The 23,913-nt window shown below is 40.7% G+C and overlaps 1 protein-coding gene across 1 annotated transcript in view; it reads right to left on the reverse strand.

Moving 5' to 3' along the window:
- The window catches only part of LOC109916184 (sodium/hydrogen exchanger 10-like), a 317,378-nt gene that overhangs the window by 260,262 nt on the left and 33,203 nt on the right, over positions 1-23,913 (reverse strand). The window contains exons 5-7 of the mRNA XM_048607303.1: positions 18,661-18,777; positions 4,222-4,383; positions 26-125 (exon numbers count right to left, since the gene is read on the reverse strand). Of these exons, the coding sequence (XP_048463260.1) occupies positions 26-125; positions 4,222-4,383; positions 18,661-18,777 (379 nt within the window). The remainder of the gene's footprint in view (positions 1-25; positions 126-4,221; positions 4,384-18,660; positions 18,778-23,913) is intronic.

The raw sequence follows: 23,913 nt of genomic DNA on the forward strand, positions 1-23,913 counted from the left end.
CATAACAATAAAAATCAACACTCACCGCAATAGAAATACCTCAATCTCTGGGCTAAAACTCACTGTATCCATAAATAGCCCCATAAAGGTCACAGCTATTACACCTGACGTCCCAACCCATTCACCTGAAATTAAATTGGCACTGCAATCAAACAGTTCAAATGGTTTTTTTTCATTTTCAGATATGGAACAACTGTTTTTCAATGTTTAATTTAAATAGCACAAGATAACTGAGACAATCATAGGGGCCATCTGTTCATAATATATCTTTAGCGAATTATAATTTACATGTTGATTATAAAATTATATGGCATAAATGTGAGAGAAGTAAATCATAACACAGATCAGCCAAATATCTCTAATTCAACTACAATTGCTTCTTTAAGTAATTGCAAAACAGACCCATAAATGCTGGCACAATAACTTCTGTATAAAACTGAAACTAGCAACAGACTCTGGAATCTGAACTGTACTGTGATATCCACGGTGTTGTCAAAACAAGTTCAACCTTACAAGAAATGAAATTCCAATGGGTGCTCAGGTCAGAGTGCAATTTGCTGCAAATATTCAGATGCTCTAAATTTATTCCAAACTTCACAGAATTATTATGCCACAGAAGGCCATTCAACCAATTTTGCCTGCACCAGTTCTATTACCTACTGCCAATCTCCTGTCATTTCCCCATATCCCAGCCTACCATTTCTAGTCAAATCGTCATCTAATGCCCTCTTGAATGCCTTAATTGAACCTGCCTCCACAACATTTCCAAACAGTGCATCCTAAGAATGCTACACTTGACCACCAAAAATATTAGTTGCATATAATTCTGCCTGCAATAGGGGCAGGGCCTGCTGAAAGGGTTTCAACTGATCACTCAAGGCTGTTCAGGGTTTTGGCAGTCTGAAAAGGAGTTCAAATTTGACAGGAAGCGAGAAGAGAGTTTGAACCAGCAAACAACAGTGTGTACAACACTCCATATTAAATAGGTGTTACTTGTGGCACTGTATTATTATTCATTTACAGGATGAGGGTGTCGGTAGCTGGCCCAGCGTTTATGCCCATCCCTAATTGCCCAGAGGGGCAGTTAAGAGTCAACTATATTGCTGTGGGACTGGAGTGGCATGTTGGTCAGACCAGGTAAGGACAGCTGATTCCTTCCTCAAAGAATAAAGTCAGAAGTCACACGACACCAGGTTAGGATCCAACAGGTTTATTTAAAATCACAAGCTTTCGGAGTGCTGCTCCTTCACCTGACTTCGTCTATCCCATTCCAATACTGGTATCTCCACATCATGGCTTCCCTAAAGGATGTTAGTGAACCAGATGTGTTGTTCAGATAATTGACAGGATTTGTGGTCATCACTCAATTCTTTTTATTGAATTCAAATTCTACCACCTGCCATGACAGGATTTGAACCCAGGTCCCCAGAACATTACCTGGGTCTCTGGATTAACAGTGATAATACCACTGGGCCGTATTCTCCCCGAAATGTAACTGATCTACGAATACCAGTATCTCTCTCTTTAGATAAGGGGCCCAAAATCGTTCGCAGAATATAACTACTGCCTCTACAGTTTTAGCAAAACCACCCTATTTTTATATGAACTTGGATGCTAGCTTTGTGTGATTCATGGTCAAGGACTCCCAAATCCATCTGTTCTACAGTCTTTTTTCACTTCAATAATACTCAGCTCCTCTATTCTTCCTGTCAAAGTGCACAATCTCACAAATCCCCACAATATATTCCATTAACCAAGTACTTGGGGAGCTTGGGGTACACCACTTGAGTAAAGGCAATTGCATTGCCTCACTCATGACATATCCTGAGCAGAGGGTCTCCAGGTCAGCCCACAGCAAAACTCCAAAACAACGCCAAGCCCCAGCCAAACAGTTAAAATTTTCTTCAGGATCAGGCTGGTAAGCTCTTGTAGTTGCTGCAGTATGTGGGCTTGAGACAGCAAAAGAGTCCTACTAGACTTCAATTTAGCAAAAAAACTCATAACCCAGTATCTAGGAGACTATACACCCAGGAAAGTCCACCTATATCTGGTTTGGAACAGTTAAATTTCTTAGCAAAATCTAAATCAGAACCAATTGAAATAAACGTCTGGTTAAATGGTCACCCAGTTCTAACAGCGCAACTGTTTCAGGTGACCACAGAACCAGTCTTTAACAAAATTCACTCTAGACTCTAACCCTGAAGTTTGCACAAGATCTTGGCTAAACTGAGAACCAGGGAATCTTTACAGATTAAAGGTACAATTTCTGCTCTGGCCGCCTATGAGCAGCAGCTGGTTCAGTTACAACTGACTGTAGTGAAAGGCCCAAGCTTGATGGGGTGAAATTGCCTGAGAAAGATTCACCTAGATTGGTTCAATGTTTTTTGATTAGAAAATGGCTGCCTGAGTGATGTCCTGATTAAATACCCAGAAGCTTTTCAGGAAGGTTTAAGGAATATCAAAAGAGCCTTGCCCACAATTCTGGAATGCCTGCCCAGTGCCATTTGCCTTATGTGCAAAAGTAGAGGCAGAATACAGAAGGCTGGAAACTGAAGGAAACATCAAACCAGTCCAGTTTGCAGAATGGGCAGCAAGAGTGATTGTCCCGAGCAAAGGTTACTGCCGATTCTGGCTGAACTCCACCAGAGTAATCCAGGGATTTCCAAAATAAAGACAGTGGTGAGAAGTTATGTCTGGTGACCTGGACTGGATGAAGACAGAGTTGTCCAGAGTGCCAACAAGGACAAAAGTTACCACCAGCAGCTCCCCCACATTCACGGGAATGGCCAGGTAAAACCCCTACACATCGACTATGCAGGTCCTTTCATGGGCTCAATGTTCTTCATCACTGTGGATGTCCACTTAAAGTAGCTGTACGTGCATGGAGTACATTTGTCAAACAAGGAGCCAATGATAGAAGAACTGTGTGCATCTTTTGCAATACACAGACTCTTTGAAGTGCTGGTTGCAGATAAAGGGCCATTGTGTACAAGCAGGGAATTTGAGTGTTTCCTAAAATCGAATGTATTTGAATATAGTGGCAGCCCCATACCATCTAGCATCCAATGGTCTGGCAAAAAGAGCAGTCAAATTTTGAAAGGTTAAAAATCTCTCCACCCCCAACATATCCATCTTCCAACTCCCTATCCGCTCCACCCTTCCCAGTAACCAACCACAATAACACCCTACCTGCATCCACCCATCTCCATCCTACCTACCCTCCCCCAGCTCCATCCCCCTCCCTCTATTTACTTCTGGCCTCCTCCCCCTCCCCAGTCCTGCCAAAGGGTTTCAGCCCGAAACGTTGACTTCCCTGCTCCTTGGCTGTTGTCTGGCCCGCTGAGTCTTCCAGCTCCACATTTATTGACTTAAAGAAACGGCCTACAACTTCACTAGATACCAAACTGTCCTGATGGGATACCAGCCTCTGTGGAGTTATTTCAGCATCAATACAGTCACACATTTTGAACAAGGCTGCGGTGTTTGCGAAGTTCTTGCAAAGCTAATAACTATTATATTAACTTGTAGTAATGGTTCAAATCAACTATAAGCAGTAACCTTTTCACCAAATAGTGAGCATTTGCCCTCCCTTCCTGGAAAAGTTATGCTGGATCAAAGGAAGCAAGATTTTATGATTAATAACAAAACTCTCTTCAGCAGACCCAGTGATATCTTGGCTATTCAGCTCATAATAATGCGGGATGACTGACCAGATAATCTGGCTTGACAGCAAGTCTTGGAAACATAAATGTGTATTTAGAAGCTAAGCTTCTTCCCACTCAGCAATAGATAATGGCAAAAACTAAAACTTAACCAAATAAGATGGTCCTGCCAAGACAAGGTCAGTCCTATGTCATGATTACCCAATGAAATCAAATTAAATTCCAACAATACTTTAACATACACTCCTATACCTTTGAGTTTTGTCAATCAAAACCTAGGGTCTCAGTGTGTATCCTTTTAGAGATTGACAGCAGATCTCACATGGACAAATGCTTCACCTGTATAGATTTTTTTCTGCTCAATTTGGATTCCCTGAGCCATTTTGCTTTTGTGTGTATCAGATACCTAACTGACAAAATAAACATGCTACTCCTAACATTAGTTCCTGTTCTCTGGCTACATTAACTACAGAAATAAGAGACAAAAAGAGTAACAAATATCAAATGTGGTAGTCATGACCATATCAAAATTGGTAACAGAAATAAATACTATGCTTACCAACAAAGAATGTGATGTATGTGATAGCCAAACTCATAGTTATCTCTGTCAAACCATCATTAAAAATATAGGACAGGCAAAACATGGTGATTTTGGCCATTGCGTATCCAAATATTGGACTAACAAGCACCTTCAGTATCAATCTTATAGCAAGTTCAGTAGCTAAACAAAACAGAGAAAATGTTTAAAATCTTTTGCATGAAACAGAAAACTAGGACGTCCTGAAAAATTGAAATTTAAAACATTTCACAAGTATTGATTTGAAAAGCTTTAAATGACTGTGGCCAATCATGACATACATATACTTCATTACAATAGCCATTTTTCATAGAATCCCTACAATGTGGAAGCAGACTATTCAGCCCATCGAGTTCACCCCACCCATCCGAAGAGCAGCCCACCCAGACCCATCCCATCCCTATAACCCTGCATTTCCCATGGCTAACCCGCCTAGCCTGCACATCCCTGGACAGTATGGGCAATCTAGCATGGCCAATCCACCGAAGCTACACATCTCTGGACTGCAGGAGGAAACCACAGAACCCACAGGAAACCCATGCAGACACAGAGAAAATGTCCAAACTCCACACAGACAGTCACCAGAGGCTGAAATCCAACCCGGGTCTCTGGCATTGTGAGGCAGCTGCGCTAACCACTGAGCCATCACGTCATCCCAATAAACACTCCCTTGAAAAGTTAAACAAAGATATAACATTACATTACAGAACTGCTATATCATTCCAGAATACCTCGAACTTCACTTACAAATGAAATTTTATCATACTAATTCAATGTCCAAATCCAACTATGATATTACTTCCATCTCATGAAGTGGGTACGTAAATGATCTATACACTCTAGCTTCTTAGAAAATTTGCGCCTTGAATAGTCAGATGATTGTTTCCTCTGTTGGATTACAGCTCTCGTTCTTGGGGTGGTTATCATTTAGCATGCACATTGTTACAGAACCAATCAGTTTAGACAAAGTTAAGCCCACCTTCAATCTTCAACGGGTGCTCCTCAATACTATATCATTGTTTCAGCTGCACACTGGATTGTCTTGGTGACCTCATGTGTGTTGGGTGGCTTGACAGAGGCCTTAACCAGTCCTAAAACACTTTCAAGGGCCCACTGTCACCATGAGAAATTGTTGAAGCAGGGTTTACCGATGGATGTTTTTTCTTCGCAAAGGATCTCTGCTGTTACATCTTAGTGTAAGATTTGGTGGTGTAGTGTTGCTCAGGACTGGGAACAGGTAAGGATTGTCAGTTGATTAGTCTCTGTGATGATGTGCATTGTTGAGTCACGTTTCAGTAAGTTTGGTGTTTGCAGAGTGGTATCACATTGGGGCAACAGCAGAGTTCCAGAGGGTCTTGACCTGCGATGCCCAAGAAGAACTAGGCAGTTTACAGAGAAGCCTGTTGCGGGTTCACTTTTTCTGTAATCTTAATGAAGTACTGTGCGCACATGTGGATTCTGTAAAGACTGTTGTGAGGTAATCAGGGTAAGGATAATGCTTTAGTCTCTGATCATCCATAGTGATATTCAGTTCCTTCTTAACACTAGCCTTGTGAAGGTGGAATGTGCTAGAGACAGTTTCACCCATGCCTGGTCTGGGCACTAGTCTTGCAATAGTGAGACAAGTCCGTAATACCATTGTTTTCTTGGCTGGGGATAGATGTTGATGTACAGGTTGAACATGCCTGAGGGTAATACATGTTCCAGGGATAGGCCACTAGTCTGTTCCTGCAGGTTCTAAACTTGTCACCTATTTGCACCTGTCCCATATTGGCAGTTCAACGGCATCAGTAACCCAAGAAAGGAGACCTGCTGATATTTTGGCAAATGAGCCAATGTGCTAGACTATACTGTATGCCGTACAAAAACCAAAAGAACTGCAGATGCTGCAAATCAGGGACAAAAACAGAAGTTGCTGGAAAAGCTCCTTCCTGAAACGTTAACTCTGATGTTTTCCTCACAGATGCTGCCAGACCTGCTGAGCTTTTCCAGCAACTTCTGTATATTGAATGCTGTAGTGAGGTCAACATAAACTCTGTTCAGATTCCTTTCAAAGCCATTTTCAATTGAAGTGGTTAATTGAAGGATCTGAACAAGTAATTCTTCCTTGCTAACATTCTGCTTGGTCCACACTCAGAAATTACCTACTTCTGCTTGATCCACTGCAGAATTAGGGGCTATATTAACATGAAGCATACTAATAAACAGGTATATTGGTAGCTGGTTGGTAATTTTCAGTCACTGCTTGGTTTTGGGAGACTGATAACCTCAGGCATTCTGCAGGATTTTGGCACTCTTCCCTCATGTATAACAGTTATAAAGAACTCCAAAAATCAGGAGTTAGCCATGGTTTAAGGTTTTTAAGAAAACAGGTAAGATGACATCATAAACAGAAGCAGTGACCAGCCTGATGATCTGTAGCACTTTGTCCATCTTTAGGGTGATAAAGAGTAAAGATCTGGAATAGTGTTGCCTTGAATTTTCATAAGTGCCTTGCTATCATGCCTTTGATTTTCATTTCTAACATATTCCCAGTGGTCAGCTTAACATTTGTCAATCAGTGGATTCTTGCTTTGTCTTTCTCCCTCCTTCACTAATGAGATTACATTTGCTATTTTCATTCTAACAGAACCTTCCAAATTTAGTAAAGCTTGAAAAATTAAAAATTATGCATCAACAATCTCATTAGCCATTTATTTTAAAACTCAAAGATGAAATCAATCAGGGTCCAAGGATTTGTCAGTCCACAGCTCCAACAATTTGCTCAATGCCACTTCGCTGGTTATTGTAATTTTCTTGACTTCCTCCTTCCCTTCCATTTCCTGATTTACATCAATGTACTGGAAAATATTTGTACCTTCTACAGTGAAGACATTTGCAAAATATCTGTTTAATTCATTTGTCATCTTCTGATTTTCCATTCATTCTCCAGACTCACTTTAAGAAGGACTAACATTAATTTTGTTGATCCCTCTTTTTTAAAACATAGTTAGAAACTATTACTATCTTTATACATTTCTAGCTAGCTTTCTGTTGTACTCTAGCTCTTCTCTCACTATGAATCATTCAGTCAATCTTTGCTATTTTTTAAATTCTATCCAAACTTTTGGCCTACCACCCATCTTTGAACAATTATATGCTTCTTCTTGAAGTTTTATACTATCAAGCTTTTGTTTTAAAAGGTAAACACAGATGGTGAGTCTGCCCCTTGGAAAGAATCTATGTGATGTACTCTGAAATATCAGCTCAAAATGTGTGCCACTGCATTACTGCAGACTTGTCCTTTAACCTGAAGCGTCAGTTCACTTTAGTTAGCTCTACTTTCATGTCATTATAATTCCATTCAAAAAATTTAAAATACTAGTCTTGGACCCACTTCCTCTTCCTCAAACCAAATGTAAAATATAATCATAACATGATCTCTGCTATTTAAGGGTATTTTCACCGTAAGATCATTAATTAATCAGTCCTATTTCAGTGCATGTTATCAGGTCTAGTATAACCTGCTCTCCAGTTGTTTTCCAAAATTTACCTTTCATAGAGACAATGCCAAAGATGTTCACGATCATCTTTTCTAGGCTACCTTTGCCCATCGGACATCTCCAGTCTATATTTAGATAAAACCCCCATGATTATTGCCATACCTTTCTGTCTAGCTTTCATTAAATCTTCTTTTATTCCCAGGGGACCTATCCACCACTCCTGCAAGTGACTTCTTGCAGGTACCATTTATCATCTCTACCCAAATCACTCCTACATCTAAGTTTCCAGTTAGTTCATCTGCCCTGCATCCTTCATCTCATCCAAACGAGACTGATACCTATTTGACAACTGCAAAGGCAATTGGCAACTCCTCCACCTCCTGGGTCCCCAGCCTGCCTCAGTCACAGGCTCCCAAGTCTTACCACTGACCAAAGTGGAAAATCCATGTGACAAACGCCTAGAATAAAGTGTCTAAGTAATATTCACCATTCCCATTGCATTGCAGCATCTGCAGTTCAGCTTCCAACTCAAACTCTGAGATGAAGTTCCTCAAGTCACAGAACAATTTCCACTTGCCCTACATTACACTGGTATCCAGGAGGGTCTCACAACCTGCAGTTACAAAACATCACCCGTCCTGCCCTTTTTATTATGTGTTTCTTAATTTATTTTCAAAAACAAACCTACAACTCCCAATAAGATTTATAACCATTCATAAGCTTTACTGATATCAATGAAACCTTGGAATTACCAAAAAAAAAAATTCTGGGTTTTAAAAGATAAAGGGTAAATGAGCAAAATACACATCACTTACCTATTATCCAGTGAGGTCACTTTTTATTTTATCTGAATAGTGCTGTACCTCCACTGCCTCTCTGTGCCCAGTTATGCAGCATTTAACTCTTGCTCTCCTAAAGGTTGACAGTTAGAAAATGAAGGAGCACCTCCCTCCTAAACTGTCTTATTTGCCTCACTCACAGGTTTACACTCAGTTCCAAATATACTTTAGCTTTCCTTATTTATACTACTGAGATTAGTGAGCTCTCGAGCAGTCATAGAACTAAATTAAACCAGTCATTTTCTTAACTAAATTTCATCTGTTGTCTAGCAGTTTGGCCCTGTACAAGCCCAGGAAAAAAAGTTAAACTTTAAACAGTTAAAATTAGGTTAAATAGTGATTGCAAGCAATACTAAATTTTATTAAAAGCGATTAACCCTTATGAGTCACTCTTCCGATCACCAAATTCTCAGGTTTACGCTCTGTTCCAGTTACAGACTAGCCTCCCTTATTTATACTACTGAGACCTGGCTGAGTGAGCTCTCTGGCAGCAACAGAACTAGATTGGAACAGTTACTTAATTTACTTATCTCATCTGATCACCAGCAGTAAGCTCAAGCCAACCTCAAGAGTATGCTACCAAGATACCATCAACACATCTCCTGTTCCACCAGAGGTCCAAACACCCTGAACTTGCTACACAATCAAAAATGTCCACCCCTCCATACCCTGCCCACATTTTGGTGAATCAGACCATAAAGCTGTGCTCCTTCCCAAGCAGGAACTGAAGTCCAAGCATCCGGTACAGAAAGTCATACAGTGCTGTTTTGAGGTAACGAATGACCTCCTACATGATTACTTCAAGTCGGTGGACAGGTCCATACTCAAGAACTCAGTGGTCAACCTAAATGAGTATGCCACTACTGTTACAGACTTCATCAGTAAGTGTGTTGAAGACTGCATGCCAAAGAAGTTAATCTGAATGTTCTCCAACCGAAGTCATGGGTGAACCAGAAGATCCACTCCCTACTGAAGACCAAGTCTGAGGCGTTCAACTCAGGTGACCCTGACTTATGCAGGAAATTTAGGTACGATCTTCACAAAGCCAGAGACATCAAGACACAATGCTGGACTAAGCTAGAATCCCAGACTAACCGCACAAACACATGTCAACCGTGGCAAGTTTTACACAGTATTACTTGCGACAAGGTGAACTTGAGTAAAATCACAACCATAGAAAGCATCCATTATTGGATGCATCACAGGTTGGTACAGCAATTGCTCTGCCCAAAGCCGCAAGAAATTACACAAAGTTGTGAACGCAGCGTGGTCCATCGTAAAAATCAGCCTTCCTTCCATTGATTCCATCTATACTTCCTGCTGCCTCAGGAAAGCACACAACATAATCAAAGACCCCACCCACCCTGGTTACACTCTCATCCACCCTCTTCCATTGGGCAGAAGATATGAAAGTTTGAAAACATGTACCAACAAATTCAAGAACAGCTTCTTTCCCACTGTTGTCAGATTATGAATGGAACTTTCATATTCAAGTTGATCTTTTTCTAGACCATCTCTGTAGCTGTAAAACTATATTCTGCATTCTGTTCTATTATCCTGTGTACTTATGTAAGGTATGACTTGTCTGGATAGCATGCAAAACAATACTTCTCACTGTATCTCGGTACATGTGACAATTATAAATCCAATAAGAAATCAAATCAAAAGTTTTGTCCTGCTCAAGCCTAGAAGAATGTTAAGATTTGAATCAGTACGTAGGTATGGAGGAATATGGACCAAACACTGGCAAATGGGACTAGATTCATTGCGAAAACTGGATGGCATGGTCAAGTTGGGCTGAAGGGCCTATTTACATGCTGTAGACCTCTATGCCTGTAAGTTAAATGCCAATTGCAATGCCAGCCATACTCCTATCTGATCCGGTAAGCACAGTCAAAGAATTCAATTAGATGGTCTGCTATGTCTGGATCACCAGAGGACTCATATTGCTAGTAGGAGGTTTATTCTATTTCCAACAAATTACATACAATGGGCAGTTTTTCTTTGGAATGGTCGATGGCTGCTTAATAGGCGATCCTGCAGAAGCAACTGAATGCCATTGCCAAAGCAATATTTTGGAGTGGTATAATTATAACACTGTTCTAATATCTTGCTGTATCTTTCCCAAGTGGATTCTGGGAGCAGTACAGCAACACCTACACCACATGAACAAATCAAAAAATCAATTACACTGACTCCAATGAACTTCAACAGAGACTGCCAACCACTATCAGATTAGAGATTTAATACTTGCATCAAGTGCTAAAGATCTTTTACACCATCCAATTTATATCTCCCATTACCGTGTAACTTTTAAAGTATGAAAATTATTGGGTTTACACACAAGACCTCAAAAATAGAACAAATTTACATCAATTCAACCTCAATGAGTGTTAAACATTGTTTTATATTTAATTTCTTTGATTTATATATTAGTAGACACCCAGCAATGAACATCAATCACATATGAAAGACAAGAGATTTTTTAAAAATGAACAAATGAATGGACACCATGGATTCACATTATTTGAATTTGGAATAATTTTGGGATATAAAATATCTAAAGGAAATTAGCAAGTTACTCCTGAAAAACAAAAACGATACCCAAGTGCGTCTAAGTGTAAAGAATGAATATGCAAAGACATTTGTGCCTGCAATCACAGCAATGTTGGATTTCTGTTTTAAAAATACTTTAAGAATATTTTATTGAAAATAAAGGTTCTTGAAGACTCATGAATAAGTTGGAAAAGTAATGAAAGGCCTCAATTAGAAGATGGGATACAACATTAAATATGTTTTGCTGAGAGTACTTGGAATACTTTATCAGAGTGGAACTCCATTGAGTATTTCAATTAGGGTTTTATAAAGGTTACAGTGAAAGGCAAGAGCAGATGATATGAAGGATAAATTTTGGATTAACACAATTGAAAATTTGGGAACTAGATAGCAAGCGTAAGGAACTTGCACAAGTTTAACAAAAAGTGAACTGTAGGATCTTTTAAGTTAATTTAATTTGATAGTTAAAACATTTATACTAAACACCAGTAATCAACAATTAACATTGTAAAAGAATGTTACTGAATGAGGTTGAGATAATCTGTAGGTGGGTAATATCATCACAGATGGATATTTACCATCCAGAAAGAAGAAATAGAAGCTTAGAAGCAAACTCACATGTTGGATATAGATTACCACATTCAAAGTTATAGTGCACTCAATGGGCTAACAATTACACTGACAGTAGATCTGCCTTTGGGGTGCTGCATGATTATATTGCAAGATGGTGTTGAAAGGGGTATATCACCTCAGTGGGGAATACATACTTCAAAAGACAGTTTAAAGAATTTAGTGGAAATTGGTAAACTACCATTACAGGAGGCAATGATAAAGGTTAAAGCATATCAAAAGGGAGCAGACTTCATCCAGTTCAGTAATCGGTGGAAAGATTAGTCAGTTAACGAAGCAGATGCAACTACTCCATGATACTAGGTGGCAGCAGCAGCAATTGGGCTGTGTTAAAGCTCTTTCTGATTTTTCATTATTTTTATTTAATTCTTTTATCAATTTTAGTTTGGAGGTATGAACTGTGAACTGTGATATAAAAATGAATTTTAGATTGCGGGTAGTAGCTTGTGTCAAAAGGAAATCAGACCAAACAAGCTTGTTTATTTGCCAGGCCAGGCCAGGTCTGGAAGTTGATTTCAGTTGGTCCCTGAAAAAAAGAGAATACAGAAAATGTTTACCAGGATGTTGCCTGGTATGGGGGATTTAAGCTATGAAGGAAGGTTAGATAGACTGGGTTTGTTTTCACTGGAAAGCAGGAGGTTGAGGGGTGACCTGGTAGAAGTTTATAAGATTGTGAATGGCCTGGATAGATTGGAAAGTATGAGGCATTTTCCCAGTGTAGAGGGGCCAATTACTAGGGGACACAGGTTCAAGGTTGGGGAAGTCGGGTGGAGTTTAAAAGATGTGCGAGGCAGGTCTTTCACACAACGAGTGCCTGGAACACGCTGCCAGAGGTGGTGGTGGAAGCAGAGACAATAGCAGCATTCAACAAACACCAGGATGAATACATGAACAGGAAGGGAATGGGGGGATACAGATCATGCAAGTGAAGACAGTTTCAGTATGGAAACATAATGTTTAAGCTGACAGCAGGAATTGGCTATTAACATGGTCAGTAGCTGGGAATTGGTTCCAGCAAGTCTGGAAAAGACCTTATAGTCAAGCAGATGGCAGATGTTGAATGGTAACTAGGACTGCAGGGAGTGGTCAGCATTTCAATTGGGTTTTGGACTGTGTATAGGATGGGCTGAAAGGCTAAAATTGTTGATGATATTCGACAGCTGCATGACCTTGAATGAGTCCTGTGAACATTCCTGTACATGCCGAACACAGCACAAATCACATGTTTTTCTGTGCGTGGCTGCTTGTTACATTGCATGAGAGGGAGTTTCGTTCCAAGTTGCTGGACTTCACCTCAGACCGGGATTGCGAACGGTGTCAGCCTTCAGACCAGCTAAACTCAACAGACTTTGAGCATGTTTGAGCAAATTGTTGTTGTTGAGTCTTTTCTTAACTACATTTAACTGAATCCAAAACGAACCACTTGGATACACTCTATGATCCAAGACATTTTTGGTGATGAGGATGGGATTCAGAAAAACGTGCAAGAGAAGGGAAAAGCAACCTGATGCTCCAGAGACCTTCCGTATTCCAGGAATGCAGCAGACTCTGTCTTTAGGTCTGTTGCTGATAGGTTAGCACAATTAGGACACCTGAAAGGACGGGGAATGGTTATAACCAGAAAATGAGAGAACTGGAGGCCAGGTTTCTGCGCTGTGCAAGTGCACCGAACCTTGTAGAAATGTTAACTCTATGTGGTCTGGATAGAATGCACGTTTTGTTTGTTAGTTGCTAAATGTCATCTTGTACAATTTATGTTCCCTGGAGCTCCAGATTTGGGAATACTTTGAAGTTAGTTTGCATTTTGGGAATCCATGAGGATTTGCAAGTGTGTTGTATGCCTGTATTAGTGTGTAAAATGTATTGTTAATGTAATGTCCTTTTAAGAAATCATCAGTGGTTGTGTAAAGCCAAAATTTGAGAAACGATTCAAAAATTTGGTTTATAAAGCTTGGTAAAAGTTTATCTTTTGGAATTGGCTCAGTATTGTGTTTGGACCAGGTAAATTTTAATTCAAGAAATGACCATACTTGGAATTTCACTTTCTGGCCAGAGTGAAATTCCAAATACTGTTTTAACGAGAGTGAATCTTTAATTTCTGACGATAAGACTGACTCATTGTTAATATCCAAGTGATAGGGACACTTGAATGTTGAAAATGCAACTCCCTGTGTGCGAAAAGTTTAGGAAAGGCAAATTTAACAAAGGGGTGGGCTTTTCCTTCCTTCAAGGAGGAGGAGAGACTGATGACATAATCCGTCTTAGTTTAATACTAATTAACCCTTGACATGGATTAGATAAAAAAGTCTTTTTTTTGGAAATTGGAGACACTGAAGGCTGAGCCCATTTGCAGAATTTCAATGTCACAACACAGTGATGGATGAGGCATCCTCAAGCCATCAAGCTATTCATCAGTAACACATTTCAGTGTTGGGTAAGTACTGTGGTAATCATAACTGTAGAGAATGTCAGGTATCTTGAAACCACTGAGCCTGTTTAGCACATCATGACAAAAACTGCATTAAGACTCACATGCCCTGGAATTCTAAAACATTTAAATGGAACAGTTACCTGAAAATTTAGAGGGATTCTGGGAAATGATAAAGTGCATGCATATAGTCTCAGTGATTTCAAAGTATGACAATGGTTAGTGACTTTAAGGGAGTAAACAAAATATTGAATTTGGACAAACTTACATACAGATATATTAAATATCTAGAATGAGTGAACAAGTAACTTTCAAAAGCAATGTGGGTCATCTTACAGAAAGAACAGACAGAGTATGTTGTGCCTGAATCAAACAGAAATGTTTGACTTCTCTTTAAAAACATTATAAGATAATGTTCCATGAACTACAAATCTCTACAGATCTCTGGAATTAGATATGGTGGTAACAGTTAAGTAGAAAAATTGTATGAGGCGAACTAATTAGAGGTAGAGGCTGGTGGCAAAAGACAAAAAAAAATTAGAAAAATAGTTTGAAATGGTAAATGAGGTTAAAATGCATTTTAGTGAAAAGGAAGTTTAGATGAGAGAACCAAACTGATAGCTTTCTTTTGGTGATGTTTGGGTCCTTGTCTTTCTTTTTAAGAAAAACTGAATTGGGTATCAAGCCGTTGGCCAAGGTATTGGGACCATACGTGGAGAGATAAGTAAAACCTCATAGATCATTTGATAAGATCATATAGGAGTCAGGAATGCATGACATGGTCTTGAGATACTGATCTAAGTGCATAAAATTGAATGTTACCTTGGAGGTAACAAACCTGAGACAGTACAAAAAACATGCACTGAAGAACGGGTCTCAGACATGTACACGTGATTGACAAAAGGATTAGTGGCTTGGAAGAGCACAAAAACATAGTTTAAATGATAGGACACTGATACAAAATCCATAGTAAAACTGACTTTATAACAATGAAAGTAGTATTAGTGAAAGAAGAATTACAATCAAAATAAAAATTGTGATTGGCTATTATGTCAAAATGTTACAGAAATGAAAGAATATGGGCTCTGGGAGGAGTAATGGTGGACTGAGTGAAAGGGCCCATCAGATGACACACACATACCCCATCTTGAGCGTTTGTATGACCAAAACAGTCGGTGAAATTGTAATGTGTTAGGACATTTAGTGTATGTGAAAGAAGGCCGAGCTAAGACTCAGGTGGTGTTGGCGTTGGAGTCTGTGGTAAGGGAACCCTGAGAAAAAGAAAGGTGGGAAGCATAAGTTGAAGGTAAAACGGAGGGCAGCAGGAATCCAGGGGATTGTGAAGGCTACAAAGACTAACAGAGGACAATTAAAAAAAAATAAGGCGGAAGAAGATTAAATATGAGGGTAAGCTAGCCAGTAATATAAAAGAAGATTACAAGAGTTTCTTTAGAAATATAAAGGGCAAGAGAGAGGCAAAGTGGACATTGGGTCGCTGGAAAATGACGCTGGTGAAATAGTAATGAGGAACAAAGAAATGGCGGAGGAACTGAACAAGTACTTTGTGTCAGTCTTCACAATAGAAGACATAAGTAGTATCCTAAAAATTCAAGAGGTTTTGGGGGCAGAGGTGAATGGGGATAAAAGGGTCCTTCTCAGGATGGGAGCCGGTGACAAGTGGTGTTCCGCAAGGGTCAGGGTTGGGACCAAAACTTTTCACGTTACACGTTAATGATCCAGATGAAGGAACTGAGAGCATTCTGGCGACGTTTGCAGTTGATACAAGGATAGGTGGAGGGATAGGTAGTATTGAGGAGGCAGGAAGGCTGCAGAAAGATTTAGGCAGGTTAGGAGAGTGGGCAAAAAAGTGATAGATGGAATACAACGTGGGGAGGTGAGGTCATGCACTTGGTAGGAAGAATAGAGGTATAGACTATTTTCAAAATAGGGAGAAAATTCAGAAATCTGAAGTGCAAAGTCCTAGTCCAGGATTCTCTTAAGGTTAACTTGCAGGTTGAGTCAGTAGTTAGGAAGGCAAATACAATGTTGGCATTTATTTTGAGAGGACTGGAATATAAAAGCAGGGATGAACTTCTAAGGCTTTATAAGGCTCTGGTCAGATCACATTTAGAATACTGAACAAATGAAAAGTACAGCACAGGAAGAGACTCTTCGGCCCTATAAGCCTGTGCCAATCATCATGCCCTAATTAGTCTAAAAACAAACCTGTCTTTTTTTGATCTGTATCCCTCTATTCCCTCCCTATTCACGTACCCATCTAGCTGCCTCTTAAACGTCTTCAATTTGCCTGTTGCCACCACCTCTTCTTCTAGTGCATTCCAGGCGGCTACCACTCCCTGCATGAAAAACTTCCCTCGCACATCTCCCTTAAACTTGCCCCCCGACCTTGAACCTGTGCCCCCTTGGAATTGAAACTTCAACCCTGGGAAAAAGCCTCTGACTATCCAGCCTATCTAATGCCTCTCATAATTTTGTAGACCTCTATTAAGTCTCCTCTCAGCCACCGTCTTTCCAGTGAAAACAATCCTAGTCTTTTTAACCTTTCCTCACAGTCAATACCCTGGAGACCAGGCAACATCCTGGTGAACCTTCTCCATACTCTCTCCAAAGCTTCCACATCCTTCTGGTACTGTGTTGACCAAAACTGCACACAATACTTCAAATGCGGCCTAACAAGGGTTTTATATAGCTACAACATATTTTGCCAACTCTTGTACTCCACACCCCAGGTGGTTAAGGCAAGCATGCCTTCTTATCACCTTGGCTACCTCTGTTACCACTTCCAGGGAATTGTGGACCTGCACGCCCAGATCAGGCTGAATGTTAGTGTTCCTAAGGGTTCTGCCATTCACAATATAATTCACACCTAAATTTGATCCTCCAAAATGCACCATCTCACATTTGTCTGGATTAAACTCCATATGCCATTTCTGTGCCCAAGTCGCCAATCTATCTATACCCTGTTGTATACTTTCACAATCATCAGCAGTATCAGCAACTCCACCAATCTTTGTGTCATCAGCAAACTTGCTTATCAGACCACCCACATTTTCTTTCAGATCTTTATGTATGCTACAAACTACAAAGGACCTAAGACTGACCCCTGTGGAACACCATTAGTTACCGGTCTCCATTCTGAAAAACATCTTTCCACCAATACCCTCTGTCTTTTATGACCAAGCCAGTTTTCTAACCATCTAGCCAGGCCACCCCGAATCCCTTGTGATTTTAGTTTTTGTACCAACTTGCCATATGGGACTTTATCAAGTGCCTTACTAAAGACCATATAAACTACATCCACAGCCCTTCCCTCATCAATTATCCTTGTAACCTCTTCACAAAATTCAATCAGGTTGGTGAGACATGACCTTCCCTGGTCAAAACCATGCTGCCTGTGACTAACCAGTCCATTTTCCTCCAAATGCGCATTTATCTTGTCCCTCAGTATCTTCTCCAAGAGCTTCCCCACCACAGATGTCAAACTCACCACACCATTGTTTCCTGGCTGTGGAAGCCAGCTCATTGAATATATTTAAGACAGAGATAGATAAGTTCTTGATTGTGAAGGGGATCAAAGGCTACAGGGAGAAGGCAGGAGAATGGGTTGAGAAACTTACCAGCCATGGGTGAATAGCAGAGCGGACTTGACGGACCGAAATGGCCTAATTTCTACTGCAATGTCTTATGCTTTTATGGTCCCTAGATGTAGAATACCAGTGAAGGCAGACTTAGATCAAAAAAATACATTTTACAGGATAAGTGATTAAGGAAGTTTGTAACATTTCACATCCTCTAACATCCATTTTTTCTCTGCTCGCAAAAAAGACCCTGAACTACCTGCTGCCTGCCACTTTAACGCACAACCCTGCTCCCTGGCCAACATCTCTGTCTCTGGCTTGCTATAGTGTTCCAGTGAAGCCCAACGCAAGCTGGAGGAACAACACCTCATTTTCTGCTTGGGGACCCTACAGCCCTCTGGACTCAGTACTGTGTTCAATCATTTTAGGGCCTAAACTCTCCCATGTCCCAGCCCCCCACCCCACATACCAGGCTTTGTTACCACATAGCCTGCCACTACAGACCCCTGTTGTTAGTCACTAATAGACCCCATTAACAACTATTCACCCTCGCAGCCTGATCGTTAGCAACTCCTTTGTCTGTCCAACTGTCTTTCTCTCTCTTTGGGCCCTATCGTATCGTTTACTCCCTACCCCATCCACCTCTCTATTTTCTGCATATAAACTATCGTTTTCCCAGCCACCATCAGTTCTGAGGAAGGGTCACCAGACCCAAAACGTTAACTCTGCTTTCTCCTTCACAGATGCTGCCAGACCCGCTGAGCTTTTCCAGCAACTTTGTTTTTGCTCCTGATTTACAGCATCCGCAGTTCTTTTGATTTTTAAGCGAGCTTGTTGCTGTGGATTATCAAATGTTGAAAACTGTTTTAAAAAGTGAATATTCTTACCATCAATATTATGTGGATCAAGAGAAAGATCTCGAAAGACTTCAAACACGACAATTGAGGTGCCATCATTCAGCAACGATTCCCCTTCGATTATTAGAGTAAGAGCTTTAGATGCACCTGTACCAAATTTACAGGATATATGTTAGCAATTTCTAATTTCCTAATTTTCTAATTATTAAGTTAAACTGTATCTGCATCTATTGCTAAAATATATCAATACAGTGCAATCTTAAGATCAAAACGGCTCTTTAAAGAGCATGCAAAATTCTAAAGGGATTACTTAGTCAATAACTAACATTTTGCAAACCTGCTCTACCACTCAATAAGATCATAACTGATCAGATTGGTTTCAATGTCACTTTCTTGTCTTCTCCTCTACCCTCCCTCTTGACTCACTTGACTAATCAAACATCTATCTAACTCAATCTTGAACAAATCCCACGACACCAGGTTATAGTCCAACAGGTTTATTTAAAAATGCAAGTTTTTGAAGCTCAGCTCCTTCCTCAGGCGTAGTGAGCTCCAAAAGCTTGCATTTTCAAATAAACCTGTTGGACTATAACCTGATGTCATGTGATTTTTGACCTTGTCCACCCCAGTCCAACACCGGTATCTCCAAATCTTGAATAAATCCAATAAATTAGGTACACTGCTTTCTACAAAAGACAATTCTACACTCAAAAAGGTCATAGGAGGCGACGGACCAATTGCAGGTAATGGGATTAATGCAGTTTGGTGTTTCTTGGCCAGCACAGACATGGTGGGCTGAAGGGCCTCTTTCTATGCTGTATGACTCAATTATACTAACAACGCTCTGAATGAGGTGCCTACTGGCCTCATGGGGATAACTGGGCTTGGCCAGCCCCAAGCCAACATCAGACAAAAAAGCCACACCAAGGACGGGGATATTTGCACAGCATTCTCCTCCAGTGAATTGTTCACTTGTCCATCACAATTCACGACTGGATGTGTCACGACTGCTGGGGTTAGATCTGACTTGCTAGTTGTGGGATCATTTAGCTCTTCTATCACTTGCTGCTTAAGCTGTTTGGCATGCAAGTAGTCCTGCTTGGCACCACGTAGAGAACCTAATTTTTAGGAATGCCTGGAGCTGCTCCTGGCATGCCCTCCTCCATTCTCCATTGAACCAGGGTTGATGTCCTGGCTTGAAGATAATGGTTGAGGGGGGGATATGCTGGGCCAGAAGGTTGCAGATTGTAGAGTACAATTTTTCTCTTTCTGTTGATGGCCCACAGTACCTCACGGATACCCAGTCTTAAGTTGCTAAATATGTCTGTCCCATTTAGCACAGATAGTGCAATACCACACAATGGAGAGAAAGCGGAGCTTTGTCTCCACAAGGACTGTGTGGTAGCCAACCTTACTGACACTTGCATCTGCAACTGGTAGATTGGTAAGGATGAGGTCAAGTCTGTTCCTCCCCTCTTGTTGGTTTATTCACCATCTGCCACAGACCTAGTCTAACAGCTCCAGGGGGTTCTCCTAATAACATGATAGTTGTATTCCTGCGCAACATCACATGAGAAAAAATTGCACTATAGAAATAACAGGACCTATGGGAAAAGCAGGATTAGGGGCAGACCAACAAAAAAAATCACTCAAAAGCCTAACACAAAGGATAGCACAGTTTGAATAAATGTTTAATTCATATCTAATAATGAAACAAAAGTAAATTTAACACCTTATCTTGAAAAAAAATGTCAAGATGACTTGATGGAGAAGGAGGCTTTGAGGTTGACTGTTGTTAATGCAGAGGCTGAGGGTCGTCATCATCACCATCAGGTGCAGTTGTGGTTGCAGGGTTAGGGCGAAAAATAATTAATCCAGAAGTGGATGGCTGTGATTGTCTTCTGACTGTTTCTTGGGGGTTGGCTTAAAAAGAACATCCAGTTTTTGCTGCTTTGCCCTTGTTCTTCTTTCATGAAGAAACCTTTCACAGGGTGACAAGTAAGATCTTATTCCACGAACTGCTACTCTGCTGAGTTCTGCATTGTAATCGTTGTCCTCTAAGAGCTGCAACTCCTTCTCAATTTCTCTCAGGATAGAAGACAAAACAGAAATGGAAAGCTCTCATGGTGTTGCATCCTGGACTACTACTTCTTTATCTCCAGCTTCCACTTCCCTCTCAGCGACAAGTTGTTGTATATCAGCTGTACAGAGGTCTTCACAGTGGGACTCAAGCAGCTCTTCAACATCCTCCCTCTTCACTTCTTCAATTCCAACTTGCTTTGCAAGATCAACACAATGTTCTTTGATTCTTAGGAGCTCCTCTGACAGGTCAAAGATTTTAAAATCTTGAAAAATTGTGGGAGAAGCTTCCACCAAACTGCACACGAGCAGAAACCGAAAGAACTGCAGATGCTGTAAATCAAGAACAAAAACAAAGTTACTGGGAAAGCTCAGCAGGTCTGACAGCATCTGTGAAAGAAGAAACGGACCCTGTTCTGAGGAAGGGTCACTGGGCCCAAAATGTTAACTCTGTTTTTTCCTTGACAGATGCTGCCAGACCTGCTGAGCTTTTCCAGCAACTTTGTTTTTGTTCCTGCATACAAGCTGTCCTCACTGACATCACCCCAGGCCATCACGATAAGGTCAACTGCATTCTTGATGTTGAAGCTCGTCCAAAATTGTAGAACACTTTCCTTACCCCCCCCTCAATGGCTGCAATCAGCATCTTAAGTGTGTGCCTTAAATTATAAGTTTTAAAAGCTGCTATTGCACCCTGGTCCATGGGTTGAAGGAGAGGGGTTGTGTTTGGGGGTAGAAATAGCACTTTAATGTTTTCAGAAAGCTCACCAATGGTGGGAGGTTGGGTTGACATGTTATCGAGGATGAGGAGAATCTCGAAATCCAAATTATTTTCCTGTAATATTTTCTAAAAACATCTTCCAAAACATCAACAATAAGGTCAGAAAGAATTTGCACTGTCATCCAACCTCTTTTGCTTGACCTAAAATAAACACCTGGAGTAGACATGATGCCGGGACGGAGACTCTTTCGCGCTAACATTGCACATGCTCAGGACAAAGTCCGCGAAACGATCACGTGATGTTGACACATACTCCTTTGCACACCGATGGAATCGTGTTATAGCCAATACAAGTTCACGTTTCAAAAATAGCATTCCCCTATTCAGCAGTCGCGTAATAGCCATTTCGGGTTGCCGGAACATGCGTTATAGTAGAACCCTTTGTATATCCTTTTGGACTCGACTGGCTTGATCAGTTGTGCTGCTGCCGGTGGACATTAAAATCCCCCATCCAGAGAATATTTTGCACCCTTACCATCGTTGGTGTTTCCTCTGAGTGTTTTCCACAATGGAAATGTACTGACTTACCAGCTGAGACAGAATGATAAGTGGTAAGTCGCAGGAGGTAAACTTGCCTATGCTTAACCTAACCCAAAGGACTTGATGGGGTCTGCAGTCAGTGTTGAGGACTCCCAGGGCAACTTCCTCCTGATTGTAGTCCCCTATGTTGCCATCTCTGCTGTGTCTGTCTTGCCCATGGGACAGGACATATCCATTGTTGGTGACTGTCATGTCTGGAACATTGTTATACCCATGAAATCATATCTTGCAGACAATGTCAGGCTGTTTCTTTACTACTCCAAGATATAGCTCTCCAAATTTAGGCACTAGCCCCTAGATGATAGCAAGGAGGACTTTGCAGGGTGGTCAGGGCTGTTTTTGCCTTTGAAGTTTCCGGTGCCATGGTAGATGCCAGGTGGTCTGTTCAGTTTCATTTCAGATCTCCAGCATCTGCAGCTCTTAGTTTTACTGTAGCATTGTTGTAGGATGGATTTTAGCATGCATTAGTGAGAGTGGTAGTCCACAAAGTGGTCCACCAATTTCTCTTCTATGTCAGGTCCAGGGCAAATGTCATGAACTGTGCAGGGCAGATTCAGACACAGCAGTTTTAAAGTTGAGGCTGACATCAAGCATGATGTTCTATTCTGAAATATCCTGGCAGTGGTGAGTTCTTGAGGCTACAGCCACTGGCAGAATCCAGTTAGCATTGGACAAGAGGGGTTAATAAAGGGCTGGTAGTTATTGAGCAACATTCCCTTGAAGCTGAGCAATTCCAGTTAGCAGCTCAGTTGGACTGCAAAGCTTCATCTACACAATATGAACAACAATATTAATTAGCAATGTATAAATGAAGCATGGCTGCCACCAAACAGAGGCTTCCAATCGCAAAATACTCTCTGACTATCACCGATCTTGGATAATGCACTTGCTGTCTAGGTTCATTTCAAGATGGACTGCAACTTGCAGTCCATACAAGACTCAGCGATAGCTTTCTCTGTGAAGCAAGAGGCAGCTACGACATCGCTCCTCCAAGACATTTTTGGCACAGATGTCCTGAAGACTCACTGTGGACAAACCGTTCTGCACAGAGCTTATTTTCCCCCTTCTGCTTCTTTGTTGCTTCTCCTAATTCACCCAAATACATCCATTCCCAAGTCACCCACAACTGCAGCTCTGTGAAAGGCAGCTGGCAAAATCCTCTCAACATTTCAAAAAATATCCAAAATCTGTCCAGCGTCTTGAAATGACAATGCAGAAACCAGCAGACAGCCCTTTAAATAATGCTGGTGAAGGTTCCTCCAGTATGTTAATGTAATAAATAACACTGTAAATTGATTATATGGTATATGGGGCATATAATAATCAGAAGAGGGTCCTATGCCAACATGTATATTTTGTTAATTGTTCCAATGACTTGCATTCTGGATACCTGCAGAGCAAAGTGATTTAATATTGCTTATGGTTTACTACTTGCTCATGGATGTTCGCACAGGTTTGTCTGGTATATTGGATTGCTAGGTGCAATTTCTGAACCTCAAAAATTGAAGCAGCACCTATTTAATTTCGAAACAATTTTAACTTGAAGATGTATCTTCACTTTTCATATGAATAACTACTACAGAATCAAACTGACACAGCTTCTCCACTGACTACAAATATAGATTGAATACTGAATAAACCCATTCTAGAAGAATAATTTCAGAGAGCCCTTGACAGAGAATTTCATTTTCTTAAAATATATTAAATAGAAATGTCTTGTGGAGGAAATGCTAAATTAAAGATGCAGTTGCCTATAAAATGTCCAAAGACACTGTGTTGAAGAACAGCAGGGAGTTATCTCTAAGTTCCCTGTCCAATATATATCTCTCCACCAACATCATATAAAAAAGGAGATTATCATAGAATCCTTACAGTGTGGAAAC

This window comes from Rhincodon typus, chromosome 17, assembly GCF_021869965.1.
Source record: "Rhincodon typus isolate 14 chromosome 17, sRhiTyp1.1, whole genome shotgun sequence".
Taxonomy (NCBI): Eukaryota; Metazoa; Chordata; class Chondrichthyes; order Orectolobiformes; family Rhincodontidae; genus Rhincodon; species Rhincodon typus.